The 19,936-nt window shown below is 42.8% G+C and overlaps 1 protein-coding gene across 1 annotated transcript in view; it reads left to right on the top strand.

The window, feature by feature from the left end:
- The window catches only part of LOC142286645 (sodium- and chloride-dependent creatine transporter 1-like), a 38,220-nt gene extending 21,334 nt beyond the window's left edge, over positions 1-16,886 (top strand). The window contains 9 exon segments of the mRNA XM_075333380.1: positions 1,212-1,346; positions 1,915-2,018; positions 4,372-4,496; positions 4,663-4,775; positions 5,522-5,659; positions 5,962-6,064; positions 8,233-8,333; positions 8,514-8,684; positions 11,241-16,886. Of these exon segments, the coding sequence (XP_075189495.1) occupies positions 1,212-1,346; positions 1,915-2,018; positions 4,372-4,496; positions 4,663-4,775; positions 5,522-5,659; positions 5,962-6,064; positions 8,233-8,333; positions 8,514-8,684; positions 11,241-11,384 (1,134 nt within the window). The 3' untranslated portion in view covers positions 11,385-16,886.
- The last annotated feature ends 3,050 nt before the right edge of the window (positions 16,887-19,936 follow it).

Raw genomic sequence — 19,936 nt, forward strand, 5'->3', positions numbered from 1 at the left:
GGGTTTTCCACTACTTTTTCACCCCCTTGCAATTTATCATGGCTCTTCAAAATAATCTTTTCTAATCTACTTGTACTCGATGTATAGCTTCTATTAGCACATCTCAGCAGGGATCATATAGTACTGGAAGGTTATGCAGATTCTTTTTCCTCCTCTGCTTCCATCTCCGGCACAGAAATCTGACCTATGAAAAAGTTGTCACTGGACTCCTGTCCTGATGGTGGACATCTTGGAGTGAATCACAATTAGTTTCTCACACAAGCTGAGCTGACCCTTTTCATTTGTTAGTAATAGCAGGGGCTGACACCTTTTTTTGCTTTTAAAATGCAGATCGCAGCACTTCACTAGCAAAGGGTTTTGGTAATCCAATCACTCACGTGGCAGCTGAAAAATGCCAAAGTTTGCCTAACAAACAGTGACAGGGCTGTACTGACAATTACCAGATGGGCTACTCTTGCGTTTGGTATGTCCCAATATCTGCAACACCGGGTGGAGAAAGGAGGGGGAGTGATAAGTGCTGGATCACAGGCTACTGCATTGCATGATGGAACTTGTAGTAACTAAGCACAGTAAGCCTGGGAAGAGGAAGGAATAGGTGTAAACATCAGAGCTGCTGGCAGACAACAAAGTGATACATGATCAGGTTTACATTTTAAGAGTGTGGATGCATTTAGCTGCACATAATAGAACGACTGATAAATAAAAAATGAAATAAGTTGGGGTAGTGGAGGTCTTTATCTTTAAGTCATATGTTTACAGTAGAACCAGTCTTTATGGATGTAATCCACCAGCACTTCATGTGCTTCATTATGGTCTCCTTGAGGCACAGACCTGTAGAAAATGCATGTGTGCCATATTTTGTCAATGTAAAACACATTCTTTCCGGGAAACAATACAACTGGTGACAATCTGGGCGCTCCAAAAAGGCACGATATGGTGGCACATATAGTGCATGTACATCCGAGCAGGGTCCACACTCCGGGCATTGACTTTATCTTGTGTGAGTGAATTGATGTTTAAAGATAAGGGGCAACCCACATGGTTACTGCCATTATAACCCATTTGTGGCACACACCAACCACATGGCAAAGTTCAGTGTCAGCAATTTTTGATTTGTACAAACCATACCAGCAATCTGCTGCACATAACTACAGATTCCTGCAGTCATTTATATATATAATCTTTAATGCATCATCCCTTTTATGTTGCAGGTGGTTTACTTCACAGCGCTCTTTCCCTATGTAGTGTTGATTGTTCTCTTGGCTCATGGGGTTACTCTGCCTGGGGCATTGGACGGCATTGTCTACTATCTAAAACCTAACTGGTCGAAGCTTGCTGAAGCTCAGGTGAGAAACACTGGGACTTCACTGGCAGAATAGTGAGTGCAGCTCTGGAATATATAATACAGGATAAGTAATGCATATACAGTATGTACACAGTGACTGCACCAGCAGAACAGTGAGTGCAGCTTTGGGATATAATACAGGATGTAACTCAGGATAAGTACAGGATAAGTAATGAATGTATGTACACAGTGACTGCACCAGTAAAATGAGTGCAGCTCTGGAGTATAATGCAGTATGTCCTAGCACAGCAGGGCCAGATTTGGAGCATGGCAAACTGCGCTATAGTCTAGACTCCAATCGCCTTTGTGACCATTGAGGACTGAACAAGATATGTTTTTTGGGTACTCTGACAATATTATTGGCTAAATTTGCTTGTTCTGCTGGACCCAATTTTAAGGAAAAACAGATTCTGGAACCGAGAACTGGGAGCTGTTTCATCCAAGCTGGAGCTGTAGTTATACTGCAGAGAGATCCTGCGTACCTTGTCTGCTGCATCTCCTGCCGCAAGCTCATGTCTTGTCCAATTTATCCAGATTCACCGCAGACTCGCTGTCTCTTTTTCCTCCAGGTATGGATTGATGCTGGAACACAAATCTTCTTCTCCTACGCTATCGGTTTAGGGGCATTAACAGCTCTGGGCAGCTACAACAGATTTCACAATAACTGCTACAGGTGAGCATTGCCGGCAACATGGAGGAGACCTTACAGGCAGTGTTTTTTCCTATGAGGAATATCTGACGTGACATGTCCCCCGCTGACCACACACAACGTCTATGTGCGGAGCATATTCTTAGTAAGTCAGGGCACAATGACTTTCATGTACATGTTCCCTGTACATGCTGTCAAATCATATGTATGATTCTCAGAGGATAAATCACGTCAAAAAGAAAGTGTGTATGTATGTATATGTGTGTGTGTGTGTGTGTATGTATGTATGTATGTATGTATGTATGTATGTATGTATGTATGTATGTATGTATGTATATATTACACACACACACACACACACACACGTAGGGTGAAACTGACTCAGTTGCCCTTAGCAACCAGTCAGATTCCACCTTTCATTTTCCAAAGGGTCTGTGAAGAATGAAAAGTGGAATCTGATTGGTTGCTAAGGGCAACTGAGTTAGTTTCACTTTACACCATATTTGATAACCCTATTACACATACTGTCCACCTACTTTTGGACCACCCTGTGTGTGTAATATGACAATTATGTCTGAGAGATGGGGGATAAATGTTCGGTGCACAATTGTGGCCCAGAAAATGTCACTGCTAAAGTCCAGCTGCTCAACTAAGCTTTACAGCTATAATACTGCCATTTTTGAACATAAACTACAATTGGGGCTGTATTTGGCATTTATGCTGCCCTATTAACGTTAAGTGTTCAGGCCTCTTACTGACAAGTCATACTACGACTATGTGTACACTATCTATTTAAGGCAAATCTACTAAGTGACCTGCTTTGAAAAAGCACTAATTGCTAAAATAATGAACATCAGCACTTGGTACACATATATGTTCAGTATAAGAAAAGGAGGAGGAAAAATTCGCTTAAGGACAAAAGGGGAAACAAAACAGTTTGGCGGATGCTGTTGTTTCCCATAGACTTGTATTAGTGGCGGATTGCGACTGATTACCTTGCGTTGCATCCGCTGTGCTGCAGTCAGTCGTTTTAGGACTGACCGCCGGGCGTAAACAACGCAGAATGTAACGTTTTTCAGGCCGTCAAAATTAACGCACCGCGCAGGAATCCGTCTCAATCCGTCACGCTTGTAATGTATGTCTATGGTGCTGGATTCCGTCGTAATCCGTTTTACGACGGAATACAGCGCTGGATTCAGTCATGCTCTACTGAGCATGCCCAGCATGTTTGGCACACCCACTGGGCTGTCCCAAACACAAACGGATCATGACTGATCAGTCAAAAAATGGATGCACAGCGAATGGAACGGACGCGACAGATCAGGTTTTTGGTTTTTTTTTCACAGGATTCCTGTGAAAAAGACATCCGTTGCGTCAGTTGACATCTAAACAACTGATCCGTTGCTAACGGACCTGATGGATTTAAAACAGAAATGTGAACCTAGCCTAATACGGACACACACACGCACACGCGCGCACACACACTCTGCCCCACTTTCATACTGAGCCATGCTTATTGTCCCCCATTCCTTTTTGTCCCTTGCACTATCCCTCATTCTATAAGCAAACCTAATCTCCAGTCTATAGTAATAGCCCCCTAATCCCCAGTCTATAGCATTAGTTCCCCCCCCATCCCCTTCTGAATCTTCAGCTCTATAAGCACTTACCTTGTTCCGGGGGCCTGACCTGTTTGTGGGTTATTTTGTATTTTCATCTTAAGGAGGCGAATACAAATTAACATAGGTGCTCGCTCCACCCCTCTTCTAAAAAAAAAAAAAAAAAAAAAAAAAAAAAAACTGCGGATATCTTAGACAATCTAAGGCTATGTGCGCACGTTGCGTATTTGCATGCAGTTACGTTGCGATCTGCACCGCAGCGTAACTGCATGCGTCCTGCGTCCCCAGCATAATCTTTGAAGATTATGCAGGAGCCGTGCGCACGTGGCGTATTAGAGCGAAGCGCTTCGGCTGCTGCCCAAAGCGCGCATTCTAAGAAGTGACATGTCACTTATTCTGTGCGCTCTGCATGCATCCCCCGCTCTGTCTATGGGAGGAGCTGCACTCAGAGCGCATGGAATCGGATTTTTTTTTTTTTTCATTACGGACTCTTTCTGCGGCGATTTGAAGCGCACATGTGCTGTTCAAATCGCTGCAGAAATTTCTGCAGGGACAAACGCTACGTGCGCACATAGCCTTACGGAGGGGAGGTGAAAAAAATTCCCCTCTTTTGGTACCTTTCCTGCCATGCCACCCTAGGCGCTGAACGTCCCCAGCCTAATGGCAAAAGGGTCCTGACTATAATACTGCCCCCTATGTACAAATTATGAGTCTATAATACTGCCTATCCTGATAATGGTTATTGACGTGTATTCCTGCAGGGATGCTTATATTCTGGCTGCTATCAACAGCACTACAAGTTTCTTTGCTGGTTTTGTGGTTTTCTCTGTCCTGGGGTTCATGGCATCAGAGCAGGGAGTCGACATATCAAAGGTTGCAGAGTCTGGTGAGTACAGAGTAACTTTTGCATTTTGCTAAAAAGTGACAGTCTGGATTCTGCTGGGTTCCTTCGGCCAAAGTGCACTGCGTTGTTGGAGAGCTATTCACTGACCAGGTGACCGCTCGCTTTTGGGTCCAGTATGCTGACGCCTTGTCTGACTTGTCATACGCAGGTCCCGGACTGGCCTTTATTGCATATCCAAAGGCCGTGACTTTGATGCCATTTGCTCCGATCTGGGCAGCCCTGTTCTTCTTTATGCTCCTGGTCCTTGGTCTTGACAGTCAGGTAATCCCAAAGGATTCTAGGTAAATGTCTTTTAAAGGGATGTAGTTAAGGTAACACATCTTTAAAAAGAAAAAAAATATCTAAAAAATATTTGGTTTGGGGCCGGATTTCCCATGGAAAATTATTTTGTCAACCTTGGAACTGACCCACCCAAAGGTTATTGCTTACATTGCCCACATGGCCAATTGTGCCAACAAATCTTTTCCTTTCCCCCATTTTTTTTTTATTGGCTTCTCGATTTAATTTTGGGTCCTTGGAAGCCACCATTGCATTTTAACAGTTGCAATATCTACCTATGTTGACCTTGCCTCACAGGGTCAACAGCCATGAGGTGGGAAATCCGGCCCTGATCCTTTTTTTAGTAGCCGTAATAATACGATATGTCTTTATTATTGGGATGCTCTGGTCGTATTTTGGCACCCAGGAGCAATGTCTTGTTTTTGTCGTGATATCTCCAAGTGCAAAGCAGGACCTGCCCTCCAGTCCCAACAGGACAGCTGTCCCCTCGTCATCACCTTCCTCTTCTCTTACTTGGGCCTGAGACAGGGAACAGGTTGGACACTGGCACCTTCAGGGCAGAGGCAAACAGGGCAGAGGTGGAGGTGAAAACGGGAGGAAGCCGAGTTGGCCAATGGTGTGCAGGGTATGGGCAATGGGGTGTCAGATGACCTTAGTATGTTCAGCTCTGTCTTGGCATGCGTCTTGCACTATATCTTACTTGCTTATTCTGTTCTGTTTCTGAACAGTTTGTAGGGGTCGAGGGATTCATTACCGGGATCCTGGATTTATTTCCTCAACCAATTAATGGCTTTGTGCGCAGGGAGGTTACGGCTGCACTCTGCTGCCTTCTGTGCTTCATAATTGACCTCTCCATGGTGACCGAGGTAAGAAATAGAAAATAGATTCTGTTCTAGTATTCCTGGTGTAAAATTAGATAATTCTATCAAGCCCCAACCACTTTCTTAGATTTTCTGTTCTGCGGGGGCTGGGCCAAGGGGAGACTCCGCCCCTGAGGAACCATAAGGGGTCAAAATCCTGTAATATGTCCTAGATGTCTATCAGTTGTTAGTTATGGCTCAATTTAGTTTTTTAACACCTCTTTAGCTTTATCATTAGTTGGGATTTAGCAACTCCCCCCCAATGGAAAACTCTACTTACTGCTACGTTTTATCTTTTTTTTTTTAAGGGCGGGATGTATGTCTTCCAACTTTTCGACTACTATTCCGCGAGTGGCATCACGCTGCTGTGGCAAGCTTTCTGGGAGTGTGTGGTTATCGCATGGGTTTATGGTAAGCTATTCTTACTTTTATTTATCAAATATATAATTATGAGCAGCAGTCTATGGCTGTGAGAAAATTGTGGTTTATTACAGGAAACCATCAGCAAGCTGCTAACAAACCCTTCTATTCTGTTACACAAATGACTAAATAATGAGGCATAATGACACCCGGCTGCCCATGAGCTGTGGGTCTGATAGGGTATTTAAAGGGGTTGTCAATGCGCTGTCTCACATTGCAGGTCATCCCTATTTGTTTGAATGTTGTAATACCAAGCACTGACATCAAGAGGGGCGCTGATTCCAGAAAAGGAAAGCGTTTTTTGTTTGTTTTTTTCAAATCTGAAAAGCCACAGTATTCTCCTATATAAAATCTCTCCATACAATCTGAACTGCTTGTGTCGCGGGCGGAGAGGGGTTCTTCGGGAACGCCGCTCGCCTCGGGGGATTCGCTGGCGTTCAAGTCCGGTGCTTGCGCTGGGTGGCTTGAGTGGGGCTGGACCCGGGGCTCGAGCATCGCCTCCTCGCCCACGAGTGAAAAGGGGGAGGTTTGGTGGTGGGATGTCGGTTGTGACGCCACCCACGGGGTTGTGGTGATGGTGGGCACCACCGCTGCTGATGACGGGGGTTCCCGGGAGCGATGGCGGGGAGCAGCTGAGGTGTTGGCCCCTCCGTGGGTAGGGGCTGTTGGTCCCGGGGCCCCGGTTGGGGAGGAGTTGGGAGCCGGTGGGTAGGGGATAGGTGCAGGTGCCGATGCGGGGTCAGCGTTACGGTACAGCGCTGTGCCAGATGGCACTGGTGTATTCACTCAGGTAGTCAATAACAGAGTCTCTGGTAAACCAAACGGCTGGATGGACAGGGCCCACAGCCGGCTACTGTCTTCTCTTCTCCCGGACGGATTGGTGGCGGCTGTCTTTCCCTGCACCTGTTTGTATGTGTTTGACCCCTATGGATTCCCACGGGTGGTCCGCTCCCCGGCTTGTACGTGTCAGGAGAGCCCGTTTTGCCCGCAGGCGCTGGCCCTTGGATCTCTGGCCGTTGGCGGTGGCGCTTATCCGGACTGACCAACAGACTTTACTCCTCTCACTTTCACTTCTACCACTAAACTGCTGTCTTTTCCCGCCTCCAGGACTGTGAACTCCTCGGTGGGCGGGGCCAACCGCCTGGCTCCGCCCCACCTGGTGTGGACATCAAGCCTGGAGGGTGGCAATAAGGATTTTTAGGTTGACTGGTGTTCCCTACCGTGTGTGTGTGTGTGTGTGTGTGTGTGTGTGTGTGTGTTGTTGTTGTTGTTCTACTGTGACCCCTGGGGTCCAGGGCGTCACACTTGCTGATGGCTTCCATACATCAAAAGACAGATTGGAAAGTTAGATTTATGCTAATTTTGTATTTGCTCGGTTTTAATTTTATCGTCTCTCTAGCCCTTCCGTAAATCATGTAATGAAATAAGGCCATATGGTCATATCTACTTACTACCAATTGATTACTCTCTTATCGCACAGAGTAAACTACAATCGTAGATTCACAGACCATTAACTTATTGTCTAACAGTGGAACATGACAAATATGAGACTATTATTTTCTATGAATTGAGCTGACATTTGTGACCATTATTTGGTTCGTTAATAAAGAATGAGACTAATTAGTAACCTCTGGGGTATAAGAATCTGCATATAATTGGCTTCATACATTCTCTACTATATTACCGCTATTGTACAACATAATCAGAAGTTCCCCGTGTTCAGCTAAATCAATATTCACCGCAATGTAAGATACAAACTAAAGCAGTATTAGATCGCCATCTGCTGGAAGTACATGGTAGAACATATCAAATATTTTGTATAGTAATTATATATATTTATTTTTGTGTAGTTGTACAGATGTAAGGACAAGAATATAACTAGTATAACGCTGCCCCCTCTGTATAAGAATATGACTACTATAATATTGCCCCCTTTTGTACAAGAATATAACTACTATAACATTGCCGTCTATGTACAAGAATATGACTACTATAATACTGCCCCCTATATACAAGAATATAACTACTATAATACTGCCCCTATGTACAAGAATAGAACTGCTATAATACTGCCCCCTATGTACAAGAATAGAACTGCTATAATACTACTCCTTTGTGTTTGGCCAGTATCATTCTATGTGGCTTTTGTGCTTTTCCAGGTGCGGATCGATTTATGGATGACATTGCTCGGATGATTGGTTACCGGCCTCTCCCTTACATGAAGTGGTGCTGGTCTGTGCTTACTCCTCTTGTCTGCGTGGTGAGTTATGTTGAAGATTAGGAGAAGTCACTATGACAAAATATCAAATGCTTGGACCTATGCGGAGAAGAGATAAGAGGGGACGGTGGTATCACATTATGGATGGTATCACAGTGCTCTCTAGTGGTGATGACCAGTACTACATATTTTAATGCTATTCTCTTTTTGATTCTTTTTTAGGGTATTTTCGTCTTTCATGTGGTTAACTACAAGCCTCTGACTTACAACAAAACCTATGTGTATCCCTGGTGGGGTGAAGCGATCGGCTGGGGTCTGGCCTTGGCTTCTATGCTCTGCATCCCACTCACTGTTGTATGCAAGCTGCTAGGATCCAAAGGGTCTCTACGGGAGGTCAGTGTCACAAAAATACTTAAACCACATTCTGATGATTTAAAGCAGTGCAAATCAAGTAAAAATAATGGATATTAGCAATTAAATTCGGAGCTAATAAATTTGAACCAAATCCATATTTCTTGGCTGAATTTAATGAAATCTGTAGGTCGGTATAGATACTGCATTACCAGACGTTTATTGATTTTTATTTATTATTTTGTACTACTTTAACAAAGTTAAAAGTAATAATATTTCAGTAATTTGTTACCATATTTTGTACTAGAACTTTTTAAAAAAAAACCAAAATATTTTATGTGTGTATATATATGTATATGTATGTATATATGTATGTATGTGTGTGTGCATATATATATATATATATATATATATATATATATATATATATGTATGTATATATATATATGTGTATGTGTATGTGTATGTGTATATTATATATGTATATATAAATATGTGTGTTAGATATATACAGTTAGATCCAGAAATATTTGATATTTGGACAGTGACACAAGTTTCACGAGTTGGGCTCTGCATGCCACCACATTGGATTTGAAATGAAACCTCTACAACAGAATTCAAGTGCAGATTGTAACGTTTAATTTGAAGGTTTGAACAATAATATCTGATAGAAATTGTAGGAATTGTACACATTTCTTTACAAACACTCCACATTTTAGGAGGTCAAAAGTAATTGGACAAATAAACCAAACCCAAACAAAATATTTTTATTTTCAATATTTTGTTGCAAATCCTTTGGAGGCAATCACTGCCTTAAGTCTGGAACCCATGGACATCACCAAACGCTGGGTTTCCTCCTTCTTAATTATTTGCTAGGCCTTTACAGCCGCAGCCTTCAGGTCTTGCTTGTTTGTGGGTCTTTCCGTCTTAAGTCTGGATTTGAGCAAGTGAAATGCATGCTCAATTGGGTTAAGATCTGGTGATTGACTTGGCCATTGCAGAATGTTCCACTTTTTAGCACTCATGAACTCCTGGGTAGCTTTGGCTGTATGCTTGGGGTCATTGTCCATCTGTACTATGAAGCGCCGTCCGATCAACTTTGCGGCATTTGGCAGAATCTGGGCTGAAAGTATATCCCGGTACACTTCAGAATTCATCCGGCTACTCTTGTCTGCTGTTATGTCATCAATAAACACAAGTGACCCAGTGCCATTGAAAGCCATGCATGCCCATGCCATCACGTTTCCTCCACCATGTTTTACAGAGGATGTGGTGTGCCTTGGATCATGTGCCGTTCCCTTTCTTCTCCAAACTTTTTTCTTCCCATCATTCTGGTACAGGTTGATCTTGGTCTCATCTGTCCATAGAATACTTTTCCAGAACTGAGCTGGCTTCATGAGGTGTTTTTCAGCAAATTTAACTCTGGCCTGTCTATTTTTGGAATTGATGAATGGTTTACATCTAGATGTGAACCCTTTGTATTTACTTTCATGGAGTCTTCTCTTTACTGTTGACTTAGAGACAGATACACCTACTTCACTGAGAGTGTTCTGGACTTCAGTTGATGTTGTGAACGGGTTCTTCTTCACCAAAGAAAGTATGCGGCGATCATCCACCACTGTTGTCATCCGTGGACGCCCAGGCCTTTGAGTTCCCAAGCTCACCAGTCAATTCCTTTTTTCTCAGAATGTACCCGACTGTTGATTTTGCTACTCCAAGCATGTCTGCTATCTCTCTGATGGATTTTTTCTTTTTTTTCAGCCTCAGGATGTTCTGCTTCACCTCAATTGAGAGTTCCTTAGACCGCATGTTGTCTGGTCACAGCAACAGCTTCCAAATGCAAAACCACACACCTGTAATCAACCCCAGACCTTTTAACTACTTCATTGATTACAGGTTAACGAGGGAGACGCCTTCAGAGTTAATTGCAGCCCTTAGAGTCCCTTGTCCAATTACTTTTGGTCCCTTGAAAAAGAGGAGGCTATGCATTACAGAGCTATGATTCCTAAACCCTTTCTCCGATTTGGATGTGAAAACTCTCATATTGCAGCTGGGAGTGTGCACTTTCAGCCCATATTATATATATATATAATTGTATTTCTGAACATGTTTTTGTAAACCGCTAAAATAACAAAACTTGTGTCACTGTCCAAATATTTCTGGACCTAACTGTATATGTGTGTATGTATGTGTGTGTGTGTATATATGTGTGTGTGTGTATGTATGTATATATGTATATATATATATATATATATATATATATATATATATATATATATATATATATATATATATATATATATATATATATATATATATATATATATATATATATATATATAAAAATAATATAAAATTATATATATATATATTTAATATAAAATTATATATATATATATATATTTAATATAAAATTATATATATATATATATATATATATATATTTAATATAAAATTATATATATATATATATATATATATATTTAATATAAAATTATATATATATATATTTAATATAAAATTATATATATAACATAAAATTATATTATATACACATGCGTTTTTATATTTTAAATTTTTTTTTTCTCCTTTTTGCAGCGTTGGCACCACCTCACCACTCCCGTGTGGGGTCACCACCATCTTGAGTACCTTACCCCCGAGGCAGAAACCAAATTGCTTCCTCCCGACTCCCTGGTCACAGTCGGCAAAGAAAAAGCCACTTTGTTCGAAACCGTCATCTAAGAAGCCGCCTATGCGAGCAGGCGCCGCTTATGTGTTGTAATGTGTTGTGCCAATCCGTCCATCTGTCCTCCTTAATTTTCTGTGCTGCTCTCAGCTACATGGCAGATCCGGGGTCGGGGGCAATACACCAATATAATACCCACCCCCACTTATATCTATCATATCAGTCTGCCCTGTAATGACTGTATATATCACCTGCTCCCTGCCAGTATTAGACGATGGCCACTCCTGGGTAGGATACATAGAATAGTCTTGACTTGTACCCTCTGTTTCCGTATAATGAGGGGCTTATAGAGTAAGTCATCTGTAGGCCGCTATGATCTGCCCAACCCCTTCATCCTAAGGAAACAATAGGAGTGGGGTCTGTAGATCGCATTGGGTCCCCTTTTATGGTTCTGGGTTTTGCCACCCAGGACACAAGGATTTTGGTGTTATTTTTCCCCTTCCATGACCCTTATATTGCTGGAGTGTGTCCTTCGCTGCCTCCAGTAGGTGTCACTAGAGAGACGGCTTTCTTCCTCCTGGAAGAGAGCTCATTTGCATATCTTATTCCCAGGTTTCTTGTGCCTCCTTGAGGAGAAACTCCACCCTCTGAGATTCTCGTTAACAATGAGTGGGGGACAAACTCCGTTCTACCCAATCCTGACATGGTGGCATCAACCAGCACCAGTAGGGGGCCCCAGTGAGCTATAGCCCCCCCTCTACTCTGTGTACAGAGTTTTCACAACCTTGCTATGTCGCATTTTACTGAAATTTCTTACTAGTTTTAATTATTAGAACTGTTGGAGATATGTACAAGGTGTCGCAGGCCTCATCTCTTATGGTGCGGATTACCTGGGACCTATAACTTTACCCACCAGAATTAAAGGGAAATACGGGTTCCCCCCCATATAAACGGGCCAACGATTCTGGGATCCCACCCTCCGTCCATAACGAGCCTAATATGATCAGTGCCAATTTTGATGGAGATGCAATATGTTCTGCCACAAGGAGTCCGGCAAAGAAGGCATGGAAACTAAATTACGGCTTGTAGCATGGCCCCTGATAATTTACAGAGCAGGGTAAGGGTACAGTTTAGGAGCCCCAGTAATGGACAAAGCAGGTAGTTCATGTTCCATCATTAGGACAACAGCGCCACTCCTGTCCACAGGTTCTGTATGGTATTACAGTTCTGCCCTATTCAATGGAGCACAGACAGATGCTGAGCTGCCATGATTCTTAATAGTGATATATCCCTCTTTAAGGGCATTGGTAACACAGTGAAGTAAAATTTAGGGGTCCAGGGAATGTACAGAATGGGGGGGTGGGTTGGGGGGCCCATCCTGTTATCTAGATCACCAATGTGCTATTTATGTGCCATGTGGGATGTGCAAATTCTTTACCCCCTATAGGTACGTCCCTACTCCAGCCATCGTTGTACATCAAGGATATAGGAGGGGGAAGTCAAAATATAAGGTTCCCTGATCATTTATAATGGGGTCCTTTTGCATTTGAGGTTAACATCTGGAACGGTCACCGACCAGTCCATTGAAAGTGACACAGTGCCACCTATTGTATGGTGGCCGTGAATGGTACTGCAAGCTCCTTTCTGTTCACCTTTTTTCTATAAATGAGTTTTGTAGCGTAATTCCTCAGTGGTAACCCATTAAAGGGTCACCTAGTGAGACTGCAGTCTTCTGACTCCTAAAAGCATGGGGTGTACACATTGCCGGTGAGAGAGGGCAGTACATGCGGTCACCTGCCAACTAGACTTGCTCAGCTTCTGTCATCTCACTTGTATTGAGAGAGGATGAGCAAGTCTAGTCTGAATGTGGCCGAAAGTATCCGGATTGTGTATTTATGGTCATTACCCACTCACTGGCAATACACAAGATCAGAATTCAGTTACATAGGGTGGCTTCATACTTTTCTCAAAGGTCGCACAACCCCTTTAAATCATATTCTTGCTGGTTCTACAAAGGATCCGCTTACATGGACTTAGGGGAAGTCCATGTAAGCGGAAGATGATCAAAGTCTGATTTGAAGGAATTAGGCTTTAATATCCACGGATAGTTATTACATGCTGCACAAGGGGCAAATTTGCCTGCATTACTCAAGAATTTTATTTTTTAATTGAATTTTTTAATTTTTTTTTTTTTTTTTTTTCATTGGGATGGAATTGGAAACTGAATCCTCACCACGATCTTATGATCATTGGTCAGCCCAACATCTTCTCTCTACCCTCATAGTCACCAGTGCTAAACTGACTGCACAGGCAATACGTGATAACTGATAAGATGTTCCTGCCATCTAGTGGTCAAATGTGAAACTACAGAACGCTGCAGTAATACCTGGTATAATAATAATAAAAAAATTAATAAATTTAATTTTTATTTCTATAGCACAACATATTCCGCAGCACTTTACACTTTAATATGAGATGGGAACCTTTTCTTTATGACTTCCCCCTTCATATATCAATATAGTAGGGAGGATGTGGGGTTGATCTGGGGTTTTGGTTCAAGGGCTCTTGTACCCTCACCATAATGCCGATACACTTCTATTCACCCACACAGTGATGGGATGTATGTACATTACAAACACTATATACTAATTTGCCCACTTATGGGGTACTGTCCTTCCTATCGCAGAAGATCCAGGTGGGCACCTCAGATATTAGTATTATCCCAGGGTGGGAGAGTCGGCCAAGATGTTTTGGGCTCGGTGGTGGTGAGCTGATATTACACATTTTTTTCACCTTCAAGAAATTCTACATCACAAATATGTCCATAAGAGGACCTGTCACTTCCCATAAATGTGTGGGGTTTTTTTTTTTTCCTCTTCAAACAAAGCTTAAGTGCCACTATTCGTCTCCTTAAACCGGCGCGGTTTTCCTTTTTGTTCCTGCAAATCTCCATTCCTGAGATGTAGACCCCCTCATCCCTGTATATAAATATAGATTATTTTCCTCAAGTAGGCGTACTCCTAATCTTCTCTCGGTAGTTGTGTTCTCATGGGCCAGTTGGCTAAATACATTTATACACAGGGAAGAGGGGCTATATCTCTGATATCCGTCTTGTCCTCAGCACCCTGCTTCCCCATGCTCTGCTATACATTTTTTTTTTTTCTCCCCCCTCAGCACCCAGCTTTCCCATGATATCCGCATGGGAAAGCTGGGTGCTGAGAGAAGATGTATAGAAGAGCGCGGGAATGCTGGGTGCTGAGAGAAGATGTATAGAAGAGCGCGGGAATGCTGGGTGCTGAGGTTAAGAGCCTCTTTCCCTCAGCACAAAACTTTCCTATCCCATGCTTGTATCTCTGCTCACATGGGCCACACCCAGTTGGCTAAATAGATTTATACACTGGGAAGAGGGGGCTATATCTCAGGAACGGAGAGGCGCAGGAGTAGAAGGAAAATGGCACTGGATTCTAGAGAACAGCGACATTTACACTGGGTAAAAGTGACAGATGCTTTTAAAAGGGGTGTTTTTGTTTTTACATACACTCATGACCAGAGTCGGTTAGAAGGGACACATATCGCTATAGATTATATATCATGGGTCTTACAGGATATTCTTTTGCTCAAACACTGACCCATCCTGATTTATATTCTTGGTTCTATTTGGGCCACTCTGGGTCCTCCACCTGCTTCTTGCTCCCAGAAGGGCTTTTAACCATAAACTGGGGGGTTGTGACTTCACAGACGGGGGTTTCAAAGAACACATTGCACAAGTACTAAGTAGTGATCAATCACGTCTTTAAAGGTCCCTCAATCAAAACCCTAAAAATCCTTAACTGCTGAACGATCATGGAGATAGTGAAAGGAGTAGTGCCATTTATTATGGTGTGTTGCCTTTTTAAGAGCTTTTATTTGCCACCAAAGAAGCAATTTATACTTGATAAGATTTTTAGATCTAGGTCATTGTGACACTGAACCCTTGTGCACTATTGGGGGACCCCGACTCACTATGGATCATTTTAAACACAATAGGTAAAAAGTAGGGTGAAAAAAAATATATGTATATATTCCCACATTGGGCGCCACTTGTGATTTTTAAATAGCAAAACAAAACGCAAGGTTTTCTGTCATTCATGATTTCTATCTTTCTTATATAGCAGAGCCATTAAAAAGAAGAAAAAGTATTATAGTATCTCACGTCTCTGAGATAATACATCTGGATATATATATAATATCCCTGAATATTTCTTCGCATTAACGAAAGGGTTAACTCAATGCATAGAAATTTATTTTTTAAAGGAGCAGAACAATATTTTTATAGGTATGGATATAACAATCTACAGTATATACCGTATACACTGGACAGAAGTATATTCATCCTATTTTGAACCCCCCTATACTAGGATTTCAGGATCTTGGGGCAGCATGTCTGTGCCCCTCTTCTGGAAAACCATGTTACGTTGTACCCAGCCCTGATCCTGCACATCCTCTTGCCCATCTTGTGTCTGCAATGTAGATTTTCGGTGTCTCCCAATGGCCATTACATTGATGTTCACATTTATCATAATCATCGTATCCTTTAAAAGTAAATTAAGGGGATGTCTAAAACTAGTAAAAAGGGTCCTTTTTTTTTTTTTTTTTTTTCTCCTTCTTCTTCTGGGAAACAGCGCCTCTATTACAACTGAATTGAAAAATTAAAAAAAAAAACAAAAAAAAAACAATCCATAGTCCAGAGTAGCGTCGTTTCTAAAGAGGAAAAAAAGACCACTTTTTTTATAAATTTTGGACATCTCCTTTTTTTTAAAATAAATAAATAAATAGTCACAATATAAAGTTTATGGTGGAGCTCTCTGAAGATAGTTTAATAGTTTACGCCTCTAAAAAAACATGGAAACCCAGGAAAAAAAAAGCCTATCCATACATTGGACATGAAACGTCATCTATATACCGTCACCTAACATTGTGCAGTTGTGTCTTGGCACTGTAGGTGTCAGCAGAGAGCTTAAAAAAAATCAGAATTATTTTAAATTTGACAAAATGAATAGGAAAGTAGTATCCAATCAGTAGCCCAATAATTATTGCAGAACTACGATGCCCAGCATGCCCTGGCAGCCAAGGTGTGCTGGGAGTTGCTGTTTTGCAAGAGCTGGAGAGCTGTCAGATGAAGCCCACTTGTATAAGGTGCCCTACAGTGCCATCCTGGTAATCATATGTGGCATGGTTATATCATCCTGGCTTTGCCATTTGCCACCAGTGTGCCACCGATGTTGCTTGTAATTGTGTTGTGTGCCAAAATCCCTTTTTTAAAGCGTTGTGTACAACAGCTGTAGGTGACATTTTTGCTTTTTCTGCTGCAGGGGGACTAGAAGTCCCAGCAAACAGGGGAGTAACATTGCCTATGTCTCCTCCCCCCTCCTTCTTTTTCACTTTTGCCAGCGCAGTGTTCACACCTCCTTGTTTTATGCCGATATAAGAGTATTTCTATAGGTCTTATTTTTATGAGTAGACATCAACTGTATGAATAAAATTTAGAAAACTGTAATAAAAGCAAAATGAAATGGTAACTCAGCGACGTGTGGTTATTTCTGTGGTTTAAAAAAACAAAAGTTGTGCAAAAATTACAAAAGCGGATTTGCTGCTCTCATGAATAGTAGAGTATTCCCCATTGACTTGCATTGCACACATTATTCGGAATGGATATGTGGCGTCCCTGTGGTTTCAGTCGCCACAGGGTACTGCAACTCACTTAAGGTGCAGTATTCATCTCGGGTAAGGAGGGGGTTAATCACCGGTGTTTCCACATTCCACTTTACATACAGCTTAGGTGCCTTCTTACAGGGGGGGTTGGCTCAGGGCAGATAGGGGGGTGGCCATCACGAAGCATGGGACTTTCCAGGGGACACTAAGACAAACACCTGGGGGGCGGGCACCACTTGGGGTAGAAGTAGGAGCAACCTACACACAATCTTCAGGCAAGTCGGGACTTCAGTTCTGGCGACACGACACCACTTTCTTCTTCTTTTTTTTTTTCCTCTCTCTACATGGGACCCAAGGCTTGGAGCAGGAGGCTCAGCCTGGGCTCCTCATTTCTGATGGGGCATCCCTTTGGAAAGGAAACTTTTCTAGCAGCGGTGGCTACCTCTAGCTTACCCGGCATTGGCTGGAGCCCAACACAGCGAAGACCGGCAGCTCCCGGACAAACCACGGACAGTGAGTAAGGACCTGGAACCACAACTACTGTGTCCATCCCCTTCATTGCCGTCGCCATCACCCCACGCTTCGGCGCTAAAGGCCACTACTATCTCAATTATCCTCCCTGGGGCTTGCGTCACATGCCGGAAGTTGAACTATCCTAGCTGCGACATCACCCGCCCCAGAGGACAGCGACCGCAACAGCAGCTAATCCCTGGCTGAATACCGCAGGTGGTGTCACAAGACAACTCCCAACATCCTCCACCACCCAACCTCATCCCCCTTTTTATTGCACACCTTGGGCCACGAAGCCAGGCAGGGCCACTCGTGACATCCTGGACCCGACCTCACCGGCTCGGCAACAAGTATGTTTAACCCCTGCCCCGTGGGTGCTACAACTACGTGAGTATTACAGTACTCATTATGAGTATTGAAAATCCGAGTATTTCGATACTTGTTCATCATGATCAGGGGCATGCTCAGAGTAAATTTTGTAAAAAAAAATCTATTTTTCCGACCCAAAATGCTGGCTCTACTTGTACCCAGAGGGGGGTAATTGCTTGCTGATTAGTAACTATCTGTTGGCTGGTTGAAGTCATTCCGCCTTACTCAAGGCTGGAGTCACACTTGCGAGAGACTCTCATCACCGGACTCGGCCGCACACTCTCCAGACAGGAGCATCTCTGCTGCACAGCAATACATGCATCTGACCTGCTCCTGTTAGCAGAGTGTGTGGCCGTGCCGGGTGATGTGATGCAACACTTGTGCAAGTGTGACTCCGGCCTTAGATTGTATCTTGGGATGCAGATTGGTCACCCTATCCATTGTCTGTCCTATGTTTTGTATACATTTGACTATGAATAAAGGGATACATCTAGCATTCTACAGTGGGGGTATGGGGTTAACAGTGAACTGCTGCCCCTTTTTAGTTTGAGCTGCCACCTGCAGCCCCCACTAGAGGGAGCGCAGTTCCCTATAAGCACAATATTCCATAGGCAGTGAGCTCCCCCTAGTGGTAACTGCAGGCAGCCACAATGCTGTATGTATAAATGTATGTATGTATAAATGTATGTATGTGTGTGTGTATATATATGTGTGTGTGTGTGTGTGTGTGTGTGTGTGTATGTGTGTATGTGTGTATGTATGTATGTATGTATGTATGTATGTATGTATGTATGTATGTATGTATGTATATGTATATTATATAATTTTCTTACTTTCTTTTTTTTTTTTTTTCTTTGTTCTGTAGAAATAGATCCTGAAATAAATTACAAGTTTTGCCCACCTTTTTGTAATTTTTTTTTTGTTTTATGTAAATATATATAGTAAATTTATAGTAAATATAAAAAGAGAAAAAATTAAACCCTTTTTGAGTTATTCAGAGTTCTGCGATGAGACGTTATGATTCCAGTGTTTGTCCGCTCATGGATCTGCAACATAGCATCTTGACTTTTTGCATAGATTTTTGTTAATCGAACATGTTGTAAATATTGTTCACTTGAAGGAAAATTTATAAAATTTAAAAAAAAAAAAAAACCTACCTCAGACCCCCATCTCCCTTAAAATAAAAGTTCAGTATACTGTTAAGGCCACTTTACACACAGAGATAAATCTGTGGCAGATCTGTGGTTGCAGTGAAATTGTGGACAATCAGTGCCAGGTTTGTGGCTGTGTACAAATGGAACAATATGGCCATGATTTCACTGCAACCACAGATCTGCCAAAGATTTATCTGTGTGTGTGACGGGGCCTTTTAAGGCTGGTTTCAGACGTCCGTGTTTAATCAGGTACCAGTCACACGCATGGTTATGGTCATACGTGTGTCACGCGTGTGACATCCGTGTTTGCATACGTGTGACACGTACCGGGTGAAACACGTCTCTGTAATGATAAGATGTTCTATATTTATCTGTATCCAGCGATGCAATCTTCTACTATGCTGCCTCCCTCTCCTGATCCCCGCTCATTATTTTCATTGATTATTCACTGCTGGAGGATCTGGAAGCCGGAGCATCGCGGGGACAGGCTGGGTACAGCACCGCCGGGGACAGGTGAGTATACAGCAGTTTGTGCAGTGACATCCAGGGACTCATCAGGGTTCCCAATGACCTCCCATGAACCCCTGGAAACCACCATCGTGACACTCGCTGTAGCACAGTTGTCGCAGGGGTGTCATCAGGAGGTCATCAGAGTTCATTGGGAAAGCCGATGACCTCCTGGACGTCCCTGCACACACACTGCTGGCAGGATACTCACCTGTCTCTAGCGATGTCCCCAGCGATGCTGTCCTCGGCGGTGCTGTCTCCGGCGCTGTCACTGCGATGCCCCTGCTCCCAGCTGCTCACTGCAGTGAATAATCAATGAAAATAATGAGCGGGGGTCAGGAGCGGGAGGCAGCAGAGGAGGAGACGGCATCGCTGGA

Source organism: Anomaloglossus baeobatrachus, unplaced genomic scaffold (genome assembly GCF_048569485.1).
Source record: "Anomaloglossus baeobatrachus isolate aAnoBae1 unplaced genomic scaffold, aAnoBae1.hap1 Scaffold_677, whole genome shotgun sequence".
In the NCBI taxonomy this organism is placed as follows: Eukaryota; Metazoa; Chordata; class Amphibia; order Anura; family Aromobatidae; genus Anomaloglossus; species Anomaloglossus baeobatrachus.